Below are 20,347 nucleotides of genomic sequence, written 5' to 3'. Positions count from 1 at the left end.
GTTGCTGTGCTCTCCTCCGCGGCTCCCAAGCTCCCCCACTCCGCCTCCCGAAGTCTCCACCCGCGAAGGGGCTTCCTAGTGTGTGGACACTTTCCCTCCTTCACAGCTCTCTCCCGCTGGTGCAGGACCCGTCCCTATCCTTTTGTCTCTGTTTAGTTTTTTCTTTTGCCCTAACCAGGTACGTGGGGGGTTCCTTGCCTTTTGGGAGGTCTGAGGTCTTCTGCCAGCGTTCAGTAGGTGCTCCGTAGGAGTTGTTCCACGCGTAGATGTATTTCTGGTGTATCTGTGGGGAGGAAGGTGATCTCCGCGTCTTACTCTTCCGCCATCTTCCCGGAAGTCCTACACTTACTTTTTATTGTATGGGCCTGGTACCCTGATTGGACACACCAACACAACTCAGGGCTATTTTGTAAACATACGTTTAGACCAAATATCCCTATTTTTTTAATTCCTTTTATAGAATACACTCTTTTAGAAATACTAAAAAATATATAAATGCAAAATATAGGTGTCAATTATAAGAAATAAGACATGCATTTTATCAATTATAGTAAAGTCAGTTAATCCACATATGAAGCCTGATAGACAGTAATTACTAGCATATTCTTGAAAATTTAAATTTATTTTATTGATTGTGAACTGTCCTCTGAAATTATACTCTACTAATCTTTTATTTATGGAATGATTTCATAATCCTCAAAATGCCTTATATTCTTTCTTGAAAAGAACTTTAATACAATGATGAGAAATTTCTGAAACTATAAAAGGTGCTCATTGTATAGTTAAAAGCTAATAGTTAATAAGTAGGGAACATTTCGATTTGAACAACATATTAATGCTTTCTGGTCATTGTTGCTTTAATGAGTTTTACGAGTGTCATACTTCCAAAATAATCTGTAGAAGATAAAAAGAATTACAGTGCAAAAGATCCTTGGAAAATAATAAAGAAACGTGTACTGTATGATACCACCTTAGTATAGAAAGTAGCCAGCAAGATTTATTTATTCAACAAATTCTTTTGAACAATATGCAAAGCACAGTGCTAGGAAATTTTCCACATTAATTATTGAAAGATAGTTTTTATATTTATATCCTATTTATTATATAGGTCTTTTCTTTGTTATAACATGTAATTTTATTGAATGAAGTTTTACAAATTACATTCATAATTTTTGAGCCACATGCCTGGAAGTCATAAAGTTTAGTTTGAAAATGTAATTGCAACTGGTTGAATATTAGGACTTACCACAGAATAAAGTAAAACATTTAAATATTCATGATTTTTTTTCAAAATTTATTTCCTGAACACAAAAATAAAGTTATGGTCTTAGACTGTTACTTGGCTTGCAGTATATTGTGAATGAACAATATATTGTGAATATACAGTCTCAACTGAGAAATTGCTTTAGTTTGTAATTAGAAACAAAATCAATTTTTTGCCCCTCCTAGTACTTGAAGTCATCTTTAATCACCTTTCTCTACTGCCCTAAATAATTAATCTTTTAAAAAATCATGGGAGTACAAAGGAACAAAATATGGGGTAATCTAAAATCTTTATCAACTAACGCCTAGGGATAGAGTTTTGCTCTGTCAAGGGTATCACATTTATGTGGGTGGGGACTTGAGGAGTGGAAGACAAAAATTTGATCTTGTGACTTCAAATAAATACCAAAGAGACTTAAAACACTGATTGGTCGAACTGTTCTATCTTTTAGGAAAGAAATTGAGCAGGCCCCATAACATTCTGTTTATCGAATCCTATTTATGAATATAATTTTGAACAGAAATTATTTGTTCACAGTAGTTTGGAATGATGTAAAGAGCTACAAAAATTTTTCTTCAGTCTTTTTTTTTCCTTCATGTATTTCTTTGATTTAATGCATACACATTTTTTCTTAATTTACATGGGAATAAGTCTGTGAAAAAAATGAAGTACTGGAATATCCAGGACTTCAGCATTTACATTAGTATTTTAATTTTAATGCATTTGTATTTTAATGTAGTAGGCATCTATAAAATACGGAGTTAAAAACTACACAATATCTTGGAGCTATAAATCAGTTTTTAGTACTTGGAGGGAAGTATATTCTCTTCATGATAGAAAAGCAGTTATTAGTAACACTAACTCAACTTTTGAGTCCAACATAAAACACCTGGGATTTTATAAGAAGGAAAATTTTAAGCCTTTTGAACTGTTTTTAATGTATCATTGTATAGAACTAAATAGAACAATATTTGGATTGGTTGATTTAACCTCTATTGATGATGCTTAATTTTTTGTTCACAGGGATTCACAAACTGGACTAAGCGAGATTTTAATCAGTTTATTAAAGCTAATGAGAAGTATGGAAGAGATGACATTGATAATATAGCTCGAGAGGTGGAGGGCAAATCTCCTGAGGAGGTCATGGAATATTCAGGTTTGTATACAACTACAAAAATGGTGTTTAATTGTAACCTTATGCATTTCTTTAGTGTCAATTTAATTTTACCTTTGTTCAGAGACCTTTAGACTTTTATGAATAAACTGTAAGTGAAAGTATAAAATATAATTGTATTTCTATGAAAAGATTATAAGATTTATCAAAACAAATTGCTGTGGTTCCTACTAGTTAGCTAATAGAGCCAAGTATAGCACTGATAAAACAAGGGTAGCTATTGGATGAGCACTGGCAAAATGCCTACTTTCCCACGTCTGGAATTTGATCATCTTCTGGGCAAGTCAAGTCTAAGGCTTCAGTTTCAGTGGATGGAATTAGTGTCTTTCTAGGTTGTCCTTGAAGTAGAGAATTCCTATAAGGTCCTTTTAGATCCTCAAACACTCTCAGGGTTCTAGTTTGCTCCAGGCAAGTTATGTGTGGATTCTGCTAACTCCAGGCAAGCTGGAGTGGATCTGAAAAGACTGCTTGAATAAACCTGTTGATTGGTCCTAGAATCAGTTCCTTCTCTTACTTAGCTGTGTCTTTGGTCTTGACCAGAACTAGATTAGGTGCTGAAGCATATGGAGTTAATATTGATTTCCATGTCACAGTGCATCCAACCTCAGGCTTCTGAAAAGAAATCTTATTAAAATAGGTAAATATGTCTAGTAAATTTTCTTTATGTAGAAGAACATAGGAAGTTTCTAAAATCCAATTAGATTGAGCTCTCAAATTTAGTCTGAATATCAGCTGTATAGAATCTAGGGCATTTTTTTTCCCCATAGAAACAATGTTACAAAGTAGGTTTAGGTTTCTGAGCTAGCCTCTCAAAGCCTATTTAGCCTAACAACTGAAATTCTGCATTTTTGCCATGAAAAATAGTAGGGAGGAAACATTGAAATACTACTAAATAGACCAAAGATTAATATAGATTAGGCACAATTTTTAATTTATTTATAGTGCTAATGCTTGAATAAATCCATGTTTAATTAGAGAACACTTTTTTTTCTTTTGGAAATCTGAAAGGGTCTTCTGGTGATTGCCAGGGACTTGAGAGATGGATTACATTTGAGTTTTTATTTCGTGTAGTATGACATCAAGTCTATGAACGTCCTTTACTTTGATAACAGTATAACATTACTACTACCCTTAAAATTTATCACATAAGTTTAGGACATTTGGGGGCTTAAAGAGGGGAAAAATAGAGGAGAGAGAGAAATTTTAGCAGCAAGAGTTGAATGAAAGGAGTATAAAAGGATATGTGCAGAGAGATTTTCTGAAGTAGAATTTTCTTCAAAAGTTAGGAAGGGGGATAGCATCAGTGTGTATGAAATTGCAAGAAAAAAATGATTTAAAAAGATATCACGTCGGGACTTCCATGGTGGTCCAGTGGCTAAGACTCCGTGCTCTCAATGCAGGGGGCCTGGGTTCGATCCCTGGTCAGGGAGCTAGATCCCACGTGCCGCAACTAAGACCTGGCGCAGCCAAATGAATAAATAAATATTTTTAAAAAGAGCTTATTTAAAAAAAAATACCATGTCAGATGTTCCCTCAAATTGACAGCAAGCCAGGTAGCATGACTAGCTCAGGGCAGCTTAATTGGGACCAAGTCAGAGGATGGGGAGATTTGAATGAATTTATGTAGTTGGTTGCAATAAAAGATGAAATGTGTACAGTTGGCTGTTTGTGGTATCTTATTCATAGTAGGCGTTTAAATTGTGTTGAATGAATAAGTGAGACAATGAATAAATGAATACAGGTGCTTATAAAAATCAGAGTACTGACATTCCTTTCTTGATAGACTCTAAAAATGAAAAAATTTGAGAATGTAGACTATGTCATTAGAGGGCCTCTCACTGAAGTCATAAGATGTGACATTAATGCAGCCAGATCATTTAGCTCATTTATAAAATTTGGGTGACTTGGCTTTCCTTTTTTTTAAAGAGAAAAGGCTATTCCAAGTAAGTTTAAAAAACAAGCTATATGTCACTGGAAATACTGTAAGAATAGTGAGTGGTTCCAAAAGCGAAGTAACAGTTTCAGTAGAAATTGCTGCTTTATAGGAAGTTTGATTGACCTGTTGATAATAGTTTCGTTTTTATTTTTGCTTGCTAGGAAACTATGTTCTCTAAGTTTATATGACCACCCTGTCTTCTTTTTCACTTTATGTGTTTGGTGCCTTCTATATAATGTTTGAATAAAAGCATAGCTTAAATCAGTATCTGTAGTAATATCTTTTGAAATTCTGGTCATCTGGGATGGATAATTAAAAACTTCGTAATATTTCATGAAAGGAAAATCACTAACCTAAAACCTCCTTGTTGAGGTCTTACTTTTAAATGGAAGGAGGTATTTAATACCCCTCATTTATTACACCTTAGGAGTATTTAATAATTGAACGTATATATACAGATGAATTTGAATCTTAATTATAAACAGTGTAAGTTCACTGTATCCTTTCCTGCTAATTCTTCATTCTACAGTTCCTTGGATTCACTTACTTAAGATGATAGAATTGTAAAGTAATAACTCTGTTTTTCAGCTGTATTTTGGGAACGTTGCAATGAATTACAGGACATTGAGAAAATTATGGCTCAAATTGAACGTGGAGAAGCAAGAATCCAACGAAGGATCAGTATCAAGAAAGCCCTGGATGCCAAAGTAGTATATTTCATAATTGTCGAATTACCAATAGATTGTTTTAATTGATTAAATGGTGATTAGCTTTGACTTATTATTATTGCACATTTAGTCAAAAGCACTATTTTGTTTAAATCTACAGATTGCAAGATACAAGGCTCCATTTCATCAGTTACGTATTCAGTATGGAACCAGCAAAGGAAAGAACTATACTGAGGAAGAAGATAGATTCTTGATTTGTATGTTACACAAAATGGGCTTTGATAGAGAAAACGTGTATGAAGAATTAAGACAGTGTGTTCGGAATGCTCCTCAGTTTAGATTTGACTGGTTTATCAAGTCTAGAACCGCCATGGTACGTATTCCTTTCTTACTTATTTCCTCCAACTTTTTCTTTTGAAAAATTTCAAATATCATACATCCTTTACTTAGATTCTCTAATTCTTAACATTTTGCCACGCTGGCTTTCTCCTCTCACTAGTATATGTGTGTATATACTTATACATACATACATGGCATCTATCTATAGATATAGAGTCTATATATTGTATTCAGAAATACAGATCTGTGCTTTATATTCATTAATCTATATACAGATCTATATTTCTGAACCATTTGAAAGTAAGTCACAGACATCATGAGGGTTCACCTCTAAATACTTCAGCATTTATCTCCTAAATATAAAAATAATATTTTCCTACATGAGCACAGTACCATCATCCTACCTGAAAATGTTAACGTTGATTCAGTAATGTCATCTAGTATACAGTCCATGTACAGAATTTTCCAGTTGTCCCGAAAGTGTCTCTCATAGCTGTTTTTTTAAATTGATGAGCCAGTCAGGGTTCACATATTGCATTTGGTTGAGTCTCTTTAGTCTCTTCAGTCTACAACTTTTTGTTTTTCGTGACAATGACTTTTTGAAGGTACCCAGACTCATTTTGTAGAATGCCCAACATGTATCTCATTGTTTGCTCACTGTTAGATTTAGGTTAAGCATTTTCGGCAGGAATGCTGCCTAAGTGATGTGTATTTCTCATTGCATCACATCAGGAGGCTCATTATGTCAGGTTGTCACATTCTTGGTGATGCTGAGTTTGATTACTTGGTTAATATGGTGACCATCAGAGCTCTTCACTTTAAAGGTAGTTTCCCCTTTGTCATGAGGCAGGTGATCCTTGAGACTGTGTGAATAACTTAAGGATTTATTTTTAATGAGAAGGAATTGTTGCCTAAGTAGAGTTTTTATAAGAATATTATGAGACAGAATAATTAAGAAGAGATTTTATTTTTAGCTTCATGCAATTTACTGTTACTTTCTAACATGAATTGTGTTCCTGTTAAATCCTAGTGCTGCTTAGCAGTGTTCTTGCTGATATTGAAATAAATGCCACATGTTTTTAATGTTGGCATTGTCAGTCTTTTGTTAGCCGAGGTAATTAAGACAAAAGTAGATTCATACAGCCTAAACATTAAAAGTAACCGGAAACTAACAATCTAAACAGTGAGCATTTTTCTTTAGTTTCTGTCTATCGTAAATGTTTTCTCGGCCAAAAGTTCATAGGGGTGTGAAGCAATGCTGAACATTTTGTTTGACCCATTTTATATTTTCAGTTCAAGTTGAAAAAAGAAAAGAAAAATCTGAGTTGCTATACTGAAGATGCTAATTTTGGTGGATGCTTTATAAGATCAGATATTTCTTAAAATTTTAACACAAATTTAGAGGGTTCCTGGATTGTTATTAGAATGTGTCTGTCAAGTTTATGGAATACATAATGCTGGGAGAGGTAGCAAATACTTTGGATCAAGCCAGAATCCAAAAGGAACTAGAGAAATTGGAATGATGGATTGATTGAATCTCCCTTGCAGCATGACAACTGTAGGGATGAATGTAAAGTGCTATACTTGTACAAAAGAATAGGAAGAGGTGTATATGTTAATAAGATACAGTAGGAAGAATTGAGAAAAGAATAAAAAAGATAGGAATTAATCTGTAGCATGAAGGGCTGAGGTTGGATGTAGGGAAGAGTTGTTTGACAGGGTTCTTTGGATGGTTGAAATAGATTATTGAAGAACAGTGTTAAATAGCTTTCTATTAGCTTTGAAAATGAGATTCTATTTTGACAGTCTGAAGACTTTGGCAGTGAGCTAGTTGGCCTTTTAAGGTGCCTTCTAACTCGGTGCATCTATGACCATGTTTAGCAGAGAACTCCTTTCAAAAGCCATGCATTTAAAACTTTTAGCCATTTGGGGTTTTATGCGTGTAATGATCTGATTTAGAGCGGCATCAGCAGCTTGTAAAAGACAAATGCCCACCTGCATTTGTTGATGAATCATGTTTTCGATCATACATGCCCTTTTATGTGATGGAACATTTGCTGAATTTTGAGTATTATTTCAGTGATAGTTTACTAATTTTTTAAAAGGTTGAGTTTAATGCTGTTTTCAGTTTCTGGAAACATTAAAGCAGTCGGATGAAACAGATTCAAAAGAGCAAGGAAAATCTTACATTATTTGTAATATGAACATGACTGTAGAACTACATACATAACCTTATTTCATTTTCCGTGAAGAAACCCAGTGTATTATTAACAACCACTAGATGTCTCTCAACTCCCTTGTAAAGAATCTTTTCTTCCATCTTTCAACAAAACATTTATCTCTTTCTTTACCAAGAGGTTTAAATATCTAATGTATGTTTTCCAAAGAGTGGATATTAACTACATACGTGATTGAAAAATGAAACTTTTATTTTGTCTGTTAAAAATGAAGACAATTCTGTCCTTAATTATGTTCTGGAAGGTGGAATTTATGATTTGTAAAGAATCTTTAAAAACACATAGTAGTTTATTTCATATTAAATATTTTAGTCCAGAGTTTTTGTTAACTTTTCTACTATATTATTTCCCTCCTAGTTAATGGATAATTTTTGCTTATATTTCTGGATTTAGAATATAAGAAATATATTTTAAAATATGCATGAATATATTTAGATCATCTTTTTGGAATGTTTCATGCTAATAAAAATCATTAGGGAATTAAAGAAATGGATTACTATTATTTCTAGATGATCTCTTTTCCCCTCATTTTAAATAATTGATCTTGTATAGTGAATCACATTCACAATCTAGGAAGTGAAACTTCCCCCTTGAAAGAGGCATTTGTGATTTCCAAAATTAAAATAATTTGCTTCATTGAAAAACCCCGTCTTAGAAATAACAGGGGATGTAATTTGATTCATTATATGAGTGTATCACTGTGTTCAAATTAAAATTTTATTAATGATTAAACTTTAAACTTAGCTTATTACTAAAGAAGCTATCTTTAAAAACATAATCTTGCTTAAAGATGCCTCTTTCCCAGTGACACCAATAAATAGTGTGAAATACTTAGGGGAAAAAAAAGAAACCTTGGTAGTTATATTTTATTCAGAGATCTCAAAGTACTGAATTCATGGCTTCTGACTTAACAGTCTTAAAGTACTTAAAGGCATGAACCTCCACTTCTAAATATGCCGCATTTTGAAAGCCTTCAGCTAAAGGTTGAAAATTTCTTTGAGGCTCTTCTCCATTTAAAAATGCTGGCTATACAAAAGAAAAAATGAGCTTTAGTTCTGTTTCTCTGTGCTAAAAAGACTGTGATTTCTTTCTCTGAGAACTTGTGTGGTCTTTAAGTAAGTAATCAGTCTCTATTGAACTACATAAACAAGTAGGAAGGATATGATCAATTTAGATTTTTAAGCTCAGAGTACATGAATTGCCCTACCATTTTCCTTCTAAGAAAAAAGTGTATTATAATGAGGTCTTAGTCTTAGGACATTAAAAAACTATCAGAATTAAAAGGACCTTTGCCAGATGACTGTAAGAGGAAAAGATAATACTTTGTATTTATATACTACCTTTTATATATAAGGTTGCCAATCCCTTTACCAACATTAGCTCATTAATTCCTTTTAGGGAATGAATGTCAGGGCATTATCTCTGTTCATTTAGTGACAGACTAACGTGACTGGGAGATTTGAAAAGAATCTGAGAATTCTAAAATATCTAGCACATTAGTTTACTGGAAAGGACATATTGAAAGTATCCAAAGTTTAATCAGTAATTCTTTGGACCTGCTTAGGTTCTTTTAAGTACTTAAAGGAGAAAAAGCAGAATTTGGCTTTCTGAAATAAAGAACATTTCTTGATATAGCCACTATGCTTCCTCCGCAGGGTTGCTTTGACTCTTAATTTTAGTTTAAAAATATTCTTACTTTTTAGCCTCTAGGAAGCTTTTTCCTTTCCTCTCCTGGCCTCGCAAGAAGCTCCGTGTACATAGCCCGTGGCCATGGACTTTAGAGTTGAATCAGAGTATTAGTAATTAGTTATTACAATTACCCTGCCTTTTGTAGTAGTTTAAATGAATTTTTGGGGTAGTATCTCAGAGAGAGAATCACACACTGTTGTATACAATGTAATAAAAATTTCATGTTATTGCTGTTTGTTTTCAAATCACAGCTTTATTATTAATGAAAGTGTTCCTTATTTAAAATTAAGAACATGACATTCCTCATCAGAATTGTAGGAGAAAAAATACTATTTAGAAAATATTGCTATAGCTCTTTATTAGCTTGCCTCCCTTTTTATAGGTTTATCATTGATAGTAAACGTTAACTAAATTATTAGTTCAGCACAGGATATTTGATAAATTATCTGTCCAGTCAGAGAAGGATTTTCTTTCTAGATACTTTAGAAAAACAAAAGTCAAAATAAAAATTTTCCAAACTGTTTTATAGTCACAATAACACTTTTGTTTGTTGCTTATGCAGCACAGCCTAGGAAATTTTATGAAGAAGGCCACTCATGATTTTTAATTTTGTGTATTAGTGCTTAATTGTGTGATAACAGCTAATATTGATTTCTTAGAGCATTACATTCTTAATGAAATGTGATGATATGAATTAGTACATTATTCACAAAATTGGTAAAATGTAAAATTAATGATGGGTTCTTCTTGACTGTAGAATTATGAAAATATTAAAATATATTTATGCTTATAGGGATATATTGTTTCCTAATGTGCTTGAAAGACTAAAATGTCCCTTTCAGCCTTAATTTTCAGAAAGGTCCTGTATAGAGGTATGTACAGAAGGGGTTGTGTTTAACTTTACCTTGAGGGTTAGGTCAGAGGAATGGCTTCATAGAAGAGGTCCTTCTTGGAACTGAGTCTTGAATGACCAGGAAGGAGTTGGCCCTGGGACTGTGGAAACAGCATGTGCAAAGGTAGAAACAAGCACAGCACATTAAGAAACTGCAAGTAGGTTGTGCTGGAGTGTGAGTAGGGAAGTTCTGGAAGATGAGGAAGGAGCTGGCAGCGAAATTACGAAGAGCCCTGTCCTTGGTATTGAACTTTGGTCATTATTCTATAGGAAATGGGGAGTCATTGAAAGATTTTAACAGGGCAGTGACATGGTCAGATTTACATTTTAGAAATACTGTTCTGTGGAAATGGGCAAATGTCTACCTCAACTACCATATAGGCTGACGATTCCCAAATTTATATCTCTGTCTTTTCTCTGTTCCTCCTCTTTTTTTACTTCCCTTGGCTATTATAGCACCATCTGCCCCAGAGTCATTTTTTACTGCTGCTCTCTTAACTATCAGGTGCAAATGGTTACACCTAAAAGTACCAGCATAACCCTTGCACAAAGTAGGCATTCAGTGAATAAATGAGCATGGAACTTTCGTACTTCAGTTTGCTTCTATCTCATAGACCCCTACAGTTGGATCAGATTTGGATAGAATGTGAAGAAATGTAGCAACGGGTTTGAGTTCTTTTTTCTTTTCCTTTCCTTTCTTTTATTTTCATCTACCTTTTTCTAATGATAGACTTTACTTGGCTGTAATCCCTGCAGCTTTTGTTTGAGTAGCCAGTTGTAAATATCATGTGTTTTATTAGTAACTATAGTGTTTGATTTAAGACTGAGTTGTTCTAACAATCTGAAATACGATACATGCACTAACAGGAGTTTGTTTTATGTATTTATGTATTGTGAAGAGGTGATGTGACATTTTACAAATAGCGATGTTTAAGTAGCAGCAGTTAGGTAAGACTATCATAACATTTGATACTTGTTTAAGAAATGTAGGATATATTTCTTAATTATTATTATTAGAATATATAACTCCCATCTAACTACCAGTGTACTTGGGCCCTGAGATTTTAGTATAGAATGCCATTGCTTTTTGTTAGTATGATAGAGGTTCCAAAGTGACAAAGAACCTAGGAAATATACCACAGAATGTATAGTTGAAGGTATCAGTTCCCAAAGGTAAAGTATAGGGAGTTTATGAAAGAGCAAAGGAGAAACAAACACCCATTTTGTTTTACTAAGAACTGTAGAAGATTCTGACTTTATAGAACCACCTACCAATTTAGATGTGCAGATGTGGAGTGCAATTTATTTATTTATTTTTTTTGCTTTTGCTCATTCACCTGCTTTTGACTTTCAACCATAACGGGCAGCGACCTTCTGTCATTCAGACTTAGGCAGGCTTAGTGTCTAGGATTTTAGTACATAGGAAATGTAAAGTGGAGTCTCTTTAATCTCTTTCAATAAGTCACTTCAAGTCTACTGATGCTTTCTGTGCCTTTTGAATTGATGCTTTGAAGCTGGGTATTGGGGCAGAGGATGTTTGAACTTGGTGCCTGGCGTGATTGATATTCACCACACAGTACAGGGCAGCGCCACTTACTGCAAACATCCCATTATTTATTAAATAAAGGTAGAGATACATATCCTAGTATTCAAAAGTTGAAACTTGGGTGACTTTGCATTGAATGGAATTATAAACTATTAAAAAGATACGGAAAACCAAGGCAGACAGTTTGTTTAAAGTCAATCTAAAGACTAGTTTAAAACAGGGCTTGGCAAACTGCAGCCCTTTACCTGTTTTTGTACGGCCTGCAAGCCAAGAATGATTTTTACATTTTCAAATGGTTGAAAGAAAATCAAAAGAAGACTGTCTTGTGACATGTGAAAATTATACAAAATTCAGATTTTAGCATCTGTAAAGTTTTATGGGAACCCAGCCACACGCATTCACTTATGCATCGTTTATGGCTGCTTTCATGCTGCAATGGCAGAGCTGAGTGGTCGTGACAGAGACCATGTGGTCTACAAAGCTGACAGTATTTACTGTTTGGCTCTTCACAGAAAGGATGTGCTGACCCGTGGTTTAAAAGAATGTGTAAGAAAGGTGGAAGGAAAGAAATAATATAACCAAGGGTAGACATAAGTGTTATACAGTCCTTCAAGAAAAGTGTTAAATGAAGGATGGGTAAAGGGGGAGGCTATTTGGCCTAAAAGAGGGATGTCTGGCAGGTCTGGTGGTAATTGCAGTGATTGTGATGGAGCCATGAGAGCTGCCTTGTAATATTTGAAAGATTGTCATACAGAAGAGGGAATCAGCTTGTTCAATTTGACTACAAAATCAGCTTGTTCAATTTGACTACAAAAATCAGCTTGTTCAGTTTGCATAAGGGAACATTTTTAACTTGTCCGAAGGTGGGATAGACAGCTTTGGGAGGTAGTGAGTACCCCGTCATTGGAAGAATTCAGACAAGCTGAATAGCTAATTAGTAAGGACCTAGTAGAAGGGATTCAGCATCAACCTGAATAATTTTTAAAGGTCCTTTCCAATCTTGAGAGTCAGTAATTTTATGAGCTCCCACTATTGAGACTCTGTATCAAGGGAAGATTTCAGAGTGCAAAATACACCTTTGATTACATGACGACTCCTGCTCAACAATCATCAGTGAGATCCTTTTGTCAACTGAATTAAGTAAAATTGCTTAGTTCTTTGTTTTTAGCTTCTAGGTTCTTTGTATTTTGACTCAAACTTAGTCTTATCTATCACTCTTACCCTGCACAGCATTTCCCAAGTTGGTTTCTACCAAACATTGTTCCAGGATTTGCAAATACGGTAAGTCCCTTACATACGAACGAGTTCCATTCCGAGAGTGCGTTCGTAAGTCCAATTTCTTTGTTAAGTCCAACAAAGTTAGCCTAGGTACCCAACTAACACAATCGGCTATATAGTACTACTGTAATAGGTTTATAATACTTTTCACACAAATAATACATAAAAAATAGAAAAAATCAAACATTTTAAATCTTACAGTATAGTACCTTGAAAAGTACAGTAGTACAGTATAATAGCTGGCATATAGGGGCTGGCATCGAGTGAACAGGCAAGAAGAGTTACTGACTGTAGGAGGGAGAGGAGGTGGGAGATGGTAGAGCTGAAGGATCATCAGCAGTAGGAGATGGAGGGCAAGCTGCAAGATGGAACGCAAGTTCGCATCTTTGAAAGTTCTCGGTTTGTATGTAGGGGCCTTACTGTATACAATATGCAGAACAGGGTTCTGTGTTCAAATAAATTTGGGAAATGGCTGATACTGAATCCTGCCTGTGACACTTCCAACCTACATTAGAATGCTAAAAGCTCTGAGAAGTCCTGCCATGAAGAAATTTGTTTAACCTTTTAAAAATCTAGCATTTCCTGCGCATGTGTGAACACAAAGTACTTTTTTTTCCTTTGGCCACAGCTATTAACACTGCAGAACAGTTTCCCATTTGCCATTTTACCACTCTCTTCTGTTGTCTTTATTGTTTTTGTATCTCCTCTCTTCCTCTTGTGTGCTATTTTTCTCCCTCCAATTTCATTCCTAAATCCAGCATGGGGAAATCGTGAGAGAAAGAGATAATTAGACTACAGAATTGTGGAAACAGTTTGAGAGCGCATGAACCACTCCCTGTAATCCGAGGAAAATAGGAAGATTAAAAAGGTACAAGAATCTAGGGGGATATGTATGTGAAAGGCGAAATTATATGAGATAAAAGTGCTTTTGACATCATGAAATTTCTCATAGTCATTTCATAGTCACTTAGTTATTCAAAACATGAATCACTATTTTATTGGTAATCTGGCCTCCTTGTAATTTCTGGTGTTAGCTCGTGCTCTATTTATGATACCATCTGTTTAGTTAGGCAGTCTTCAAGCATGTGAATAAAAGATGGGGTTGGTATCTTTAGAGAAAGTGGCATTACCTATGCTAGGAAGGTAACGTCCAGACTCACTCATTCCTTGGTGCCTTTCTCCAGAGAGTTAGATTATTTTTCTGTCTGTAGTTAGTGACAGGTTAAAAGGAATGAAGGTAAGAACTTATTATACAGTCGATTTATAATCATTTTGAAATATTCTATTTCACTGCATATGAGACTGTCTCAAAAGTGTTAGTTTTTTTCTGAATCACCCATTATGAACCATGAATATGTATCTAAAGATATCTGCAGTCACAGGCAACTATTACTTACTGAGAATAATAATAGCCAGAGGGTATAGCTTAATGATTCAAGAATCAGCTTCACATAAAGACTCTATCTAGTCTCCCTAGAAACCAACAATCAAATCTCATCGGGGTCAACTTAGCCCTTTCTATAATAGATAAATTGAATAACATGCTGTTTAATTTGTATGTGTGTTACTGAATGAAGCTGTGAAGAGTGTTTGGTCTGCATATTAAAGATACCACTATTGTTTTGGTAAGTAAGGAAAATTCCAGTGTTATTTTTCCTAAATTATTTAACCTTGGGTAATTGAGGATGCACAAGAAACATGAATGTACCAGTGTTTTGTAAGGTTATTTTTAATAGTCAAACAATAATTTGTTAATGAAGAATTTTTTTCTGGCTAGACTATCTTTGGTTTTCTGCCTTCTTTTGGGCTTGGATTTTACAGAGTAGAAAATGCTTGAATAGTTGATAATATTTCTGTATGCCATTTTTCTAGCTTTTATTTGGAAAGATAAAACTGTATTTAAAAAATTTGCCATTTCTTAAAAATGTTAGATTGCCTAAGGCCTAAATGTTCATTGCAGAAAATTTAGAAAATACATGCTAGTATAAAGAAGAAAATAAAAGTTACCATTGCTCCTATTTCCAGAAATAGCTGCTGTTAACCACTATAACACTGTATGTAGTTAGTACTCGCTCAGATATTTCTGCTGTGTATATACATATATAGTAAGTTGTGTATATATGTATATGGTAATTGACAAAGTACCCAAAATTTAGTTCCCAGTATTTCTCTGCTAAAAATGGCACTGCTCTAAATATTCTTCTGTAAATCGTTGTATACGTCTCTTATTGCCTTACATTAAGCATCTAGGAGTGGAATTGTTCATTCAAAGAGTATGAAATTTTTAAGATGTATCATTGATATTCCCAAATTGCTTTCTAGAAAGATATTATTTTAGTCTGCTTGGGCTGCCATAACACAGTACTGTAGATGGGGTGGCTTAAACAAATTTCTCATGGCTTTGGAGACTGGAAGTCCAAGATCAGGGTGCCGGGAGGATTGGTTTCTGGTGAGGCCTTTCTCCCTAGCTTGTAGATGGAGTCGTCTTGCTGTGTCCTCACATGACCCTTTCTGTGTGAGTGGAGAGAGAGAGAGAGAGAAGAGGGATCTCTGGGTGTCTCTTCCTCTTGTAATACCAGACCTATCGGATTAGGTCCCCACCCTTATGACTTCATTTAACCTTAATTACCTCCATAAAGGCCCTCTCTCCAAACACAGTCACACTGCAGGGGTGTTAAGACTTCAACTTACAGATTTTGTGGAGGGCACAATTTTTAACTTTGGCATCCCATCATCAATGAATGAGAGCTCCCATTTCATCTTATTGCCAACACCAGATACACACACCACACACACACACACACACACACACACACTTGCATGAACGTGTCATTGCTAATTTAATAAATATATCATTGTTTTACTTTGCATTTCTTTGAAAAAATTTTAATATATGGACATTTTAATTTTTTATGAGTTTTAAAAAATATTTATTTTATTTATTTATTTTTATTAATTTTTTTGGCTGCATCGGGTCTTAGTCACGGCACACAGGATCTTCGTTGAGGCATGCAGGATCTTCTGTTATGGCACGCAGTCTCTTCGTTGCGGTGCTCGGGCTTCTATCTAGTTGCAGCATGCAGGTTTTCTCTCTCTTGTTGTGGTGCGTGGGCTCTGTAGTTTGCGGCACACAGGCTCTCTTGTTGAGGCGCGCAAGCTCAGTAGTTGTGGCACATGGGCTTAGCTGCCTCGCGGCATGTGGGATCTTAGTTCCCCGACCAGGGATGGAACCCACGTCTCCTGCATTGGAAGGCGATTCTTTACCACTGGACCACCAGGGGAGTCCTATGAGTTTTCTATTCTTGTACTTGGACCATTTTTTGGTTGGAGTTCTTAATTGCCAATAAATCTACATTTTTATTTGAGGGTTTAGCTGCTTTATATTTTATCCATTTTTTTTTTTTGGGGTACGCGGGCCTCTCATTGTTGTGGCCTCTCCCGTTGAGGAGCACAGGCTCCGGACGTGCAGGGTCAGCGGCCATGGCTCATGGGCCCAGCCGCTCCGCAGCATGTGGGATCTTCCCGGACCGGGGCACGAACCAGCGTCCCCCGCATCGGCAGGCAGACTCCCAACCACTGCGCCGCCAGGGAACCCCCAGATATTTTTGCTTATACAAAAAAGAAATCATTTTTAAATGTTATTTATCCTTTGATATTAAACTTATTTACCTTTAAAATACAGCAAAGTGTACAGGGTTAATATATATGAGCATCCATACTAATCATATGTTTAATGCTCATCATATGTTCATAAAAACTGTTTATCGTTTGGATGCATTGATTTGCTGGCAGTGAAATATAGGTAGTGGCAAGGTTAATGCGGAATCTTTCCAGCTATTGCTTGCTCTGAATTAACAAATGCATCAGTGTTTCCTGAGACGCCCTCCTCAGAACTCTGATCCCACAAGATGTCCTTTGAGAAGGGAGTTCTGCTGTTTGAATAGCTTGGGGAATTGCTTGCTTCTTACATCGCCTACCCTAGTGGTTGACAGTGCTCATTAGGAACTTAAAGGCTATGAGCAGCCCTGTAGAAAAGAAATCTGTTTGACTTTTGTAAACTGAGTACTTCCAAAATGTGCTTTGACAATAGGACATCCTCTTATTTTTTTGTTTATGTGATTTTTGTTAACTTTTTGTTTCAAAATACTTACAGTTCACAGGAAGTTGTAAAGAAATGTACAGGGAGGGCCCATGCACCCTTCACCAAGTTTTCCCAGATGGTAACATATTCCATAAATACAGTAGTGTCACAACCAGGAAATTGACATTAGTACCATCCACAGAGCTTATTCAGATTTCATTGGTTATAGATGCACTTGTGTGTGTGTGTGTGGGGGGTGCGCACACACGTGTGTGTAGTTCAGTGCAATTTTATCACAGGTAGGTACGTGTAACTAGCACCACCGCAAGACTTCCTTGTGCTAGCTCTTTATAGTCACACCCACTCTCCCCCCTTTCCCTAGCCCCTGGCAACCATTGATATGTTCTCCATCTCTAAACTTCCATTTAAGGATGCTATATAAATGGAACAATATGGTATGTAACCTTTTGAGATTGGCTTTTTTCACTCAGCGTCATTCCATTGAGGTTCATCCAGGTTGTTGCATATACCAATATTTCTTTCCTTTTTATTGCTGAGGAGTATTTCAAAGTATGGATGTACCACAGTTTGTTTACCCATTTACCCACTGAATGATATTTATCCACTTCTCATATTTTTGGTGGAATATACTCTGTATGACTATTGTTCTGAAGAATACCAACTTAGAAATTCTGTGTCACAAAAATGATACAGTTAAAGAATTACCACTTTTTAAAGATTGTGCCGGGGTTGAAGAAATTAAAAGTCTTGTATTAATTGGTTTAGGAATTCCAGAGACGCTGTAATACTCTGATTTCATTGATTGAGAAAGAAAATATGGAAATTGAGGAAAGAGAGAGAGCAGAAAAGAAGAAACGGGCAACTAAAACTCCAATGGTAAAATTTTCAGCATTTTCCTAACTTTTAGGTAGATCCCATTTTTTTTACATAATTAAAATGCCTATATTATGTTTAATGCCATAGTGATGCCTATTATAAAAACTGGTTTTATGAAATGCTGATTTGTTTTTTGACAGAAAAAGAGTTACACTACAACCACATGCTTCCTATTTGTTTGTAGAACATACAGTTAGGAACTCCCGTAGTAACAGGGCTCAGTATTTTTAAAAAATTCCTCATGACTTTTAAGCAGAAGTATAATGCAAGTAAAATCCTTTGAATTGAGACCAGAGTTGTCATGGGGAGTAGGAGAGGGGTGGGGTGGGGTGGGACTGAGTTTGAAACTGGGAGTTCTGATTTGATCAAATAAGTTTTCTGATCTTTGTGGAACTATGAGTGCAAATAAGAACTTTGAGGAGACAGCAAAGCTTTACTTGGTTTACTTGGTAATAAGTTAACTGTTGAATAATAAGATGACTTAATTTTAATTCAGTCAGGTTGCCTTGTATAGTTACAATTTCAAATACTCTTTAATAGATGATATTATTTGAGTGTGGTTAAGTAAACTACCATATTTCATCAAGTCTAAGATGCCTTCCATTGTAAGACACAGCATTATTTTATGTGCCACTAAGAAGAACTGCTCCAAGTAACTATGATTTGTCATCAATTATAGGATGCATCCCGATTTCAGAGATGCTAAAGTGGGAAACAAATGTGCATCATAGAATATATGAAATATGGTATGTTAACATCTGTCATAAGATTTAAAAAATAATACACTCATAAATAACATTTTTCCCGGAAAACTTTAAGTATTAAGTAGTCCTTTAAGATAAGCATACATTTATAGTGCCATGTGTAAGTAGAAACTTGATGACTATTTTTGATGGGTATTTTATGTCTTTTCTTAAAAAGAAACATGTTTGGAGGTTATTTTACATTGGGTTACATAGTTTGTTGGGCTATATAGAACATTAAATGTGAGTATGACATTTAAGTGAATATTCATGTTAAAATTTTTTTTTAATGCATTTACATCCTAGATTTAACATTGTTGGGCCATTTAAAAATGTGCATATTGGAGCAGAACATTAAATCTGTTTCCATTTTAGTCACAGAAAAGAAAAGCAGAGTCAGCTACTGAGAGCTCTGGAAAGAAGGATGTCAAGAAGGTGAAATCCTAAAGCCTAGAAATAAAGTTTTAAATGGGAAACTGCTATTTTCTTGTTCCCATCTTCAAATGCTAATGCCAGTTCCAGTGTATTCATGGTACTCTAAGAAAAATCTCTTTGGTTTTGATTTCTTGCATATTTTATATATTTTACAATGCTTTCTACATGAAATGTGTAGCTTTATATTTTATGCATTCTAGTATTTTTGTGTACTGTATTTTGTGCATTTCATGTCTTCATCAAAATCCTCTCAGTCCTTGTTCTTTTGAAGCTTGTGCTGAGGTTTTAGCTTTTCTATGTTTTATATGCCGCTGCTTTGAAAGAGAACCTAGATTCTATAGCTGTATTATTGTTGTTTCATACTTTAAATTTATATGGCTGTGGAAAATTGAATTAAAATGATTTGAGGAGAAAGACTTTTTCACTTCTTTGTTGCTTTCTTTTCTATTGAGTATGGGCTTGTACGTGTTACTGCATACTGTGATTAGCATAATAATTGTTTCTTTGAGGTCATCTAAATATTTTTTTCCTAAAGGAATAAAGGGTGAGAACAGAAAAAATTTAAAAAACTAATATTTGATACTGTGCTTGCTGTCAGTATGCATTACATTTAAATTATTCTCTAAATATTCAAGTGGGAAAGTATAATAAAGAAACGTCTATAAGAAATTTAATTATTTCCTGTTTTTTGTGCAGTAGAAAATAGTTGTGTTTACTGAATTGAATTGCTCACAACTATGTATTTGGTTGAAAGTTAAAGCTTTGCTTGCTGACTTGTGCCTGATCTTTTGTCCCATAGAGCCAGTCCAGGGGAGTCTGGGTATAACACGTAGATTTATTAACAACTAAGTTAAGAGTATGAAGTAAGTGCTATGCATGCAGAAGAAAGGGGGAGGGTCTTCCATAGGAATACAAGTACGGTCAGATAACAGATAATCTCAGAGCGTCAGAGGCTTTGCACACCAAGAGCTTCTACCTTTCCCACACCACAGACCCCACGCTGGGAGGAGAGCTGCTCCACACAGTCCCTCAAGGCTCCAGGCTGACTGAGGCTCCGCTGTTTTACAGCTGTACCATCTGGAACATGTGGCCTATTCAGCTGCCGCTGTAGGAGAAAAAGAGGCTGGAGAATCGCATATAGGCTCTTTATTGCCTCAGCCCAGAAGTG

At 35.2% G+C, this 20,347-nt stretch overlaps 1 protein-coding gene across 7 annotated transcripts in view; it reads left to right on the top strand.

Annotated features, from left to right (window-relative positions):
- SMARCA1 (SWI/SNF related, matrix associated, actin dependent regulator of chromatin, subfamily a, member 1) overlaps nucleotides 1-19,848 on the top strand; it is a 73,567-nt gene extending 53,719 nt beyond the window's left edge. For 2 of the 7 annotated variants that reach the window (XM_004280523.4, XM_004280522.4), the window contains 5 exons: nucleotides 2,288-2,420; nucleotides 4,963-5,081; nucleotides 5,203-5,415; nucleotides 17,891-18,001; nucleotides 19,120-19,848. In XM_004280523.4, coding sequence (XP_004280571.1) covers nucleotides 2,288-2,420; nucleotides 4,963-5,081; nucleotides 5,203-5,415; nucleotides 17,891-18,001; nucleotides 19,120-19,191 — 648 coding nt within the window. In that variant the 3' untranslated portion in view covers nucleotides 19,192-19,848. Of the gene's footprint in view, nucleotides 1-2,287; nucleotides 2,421-4,962; nucleotides 5,082-5,202; nucleotides 5,416-17,890; nucleotides 18,033-19,050 lie in introns of all 7 variants that reach the window. The other 5 variants (XM_033407056.2, XM_004280525.3, XM_033407055.2 and 2 more) reach the window with 3 other exon arrangements.
- Nucleotides 19,849-20,347: the final 499 nt, after the last annotated feature.

Source organism: Orcinus orca, chromosome X (genome assembly GCF_937001465.1).
Source record: "Orcinus orca chromosome X, mOrcOrc1.1, whole genome shotgun sequence".
Taxonomy (NCBI): domain Eukaryota; kingdom Metazoa; phylum Chordata; class Mammalia; order Artiodactyla; family Delphinidae; genus Orcinus; species Orcinus orca.
The sequence above is the reverse complement of the archived record's forward strand: the minus strand, read 5'-3'. Positions and strand labels throughout refer to the sequence as shown.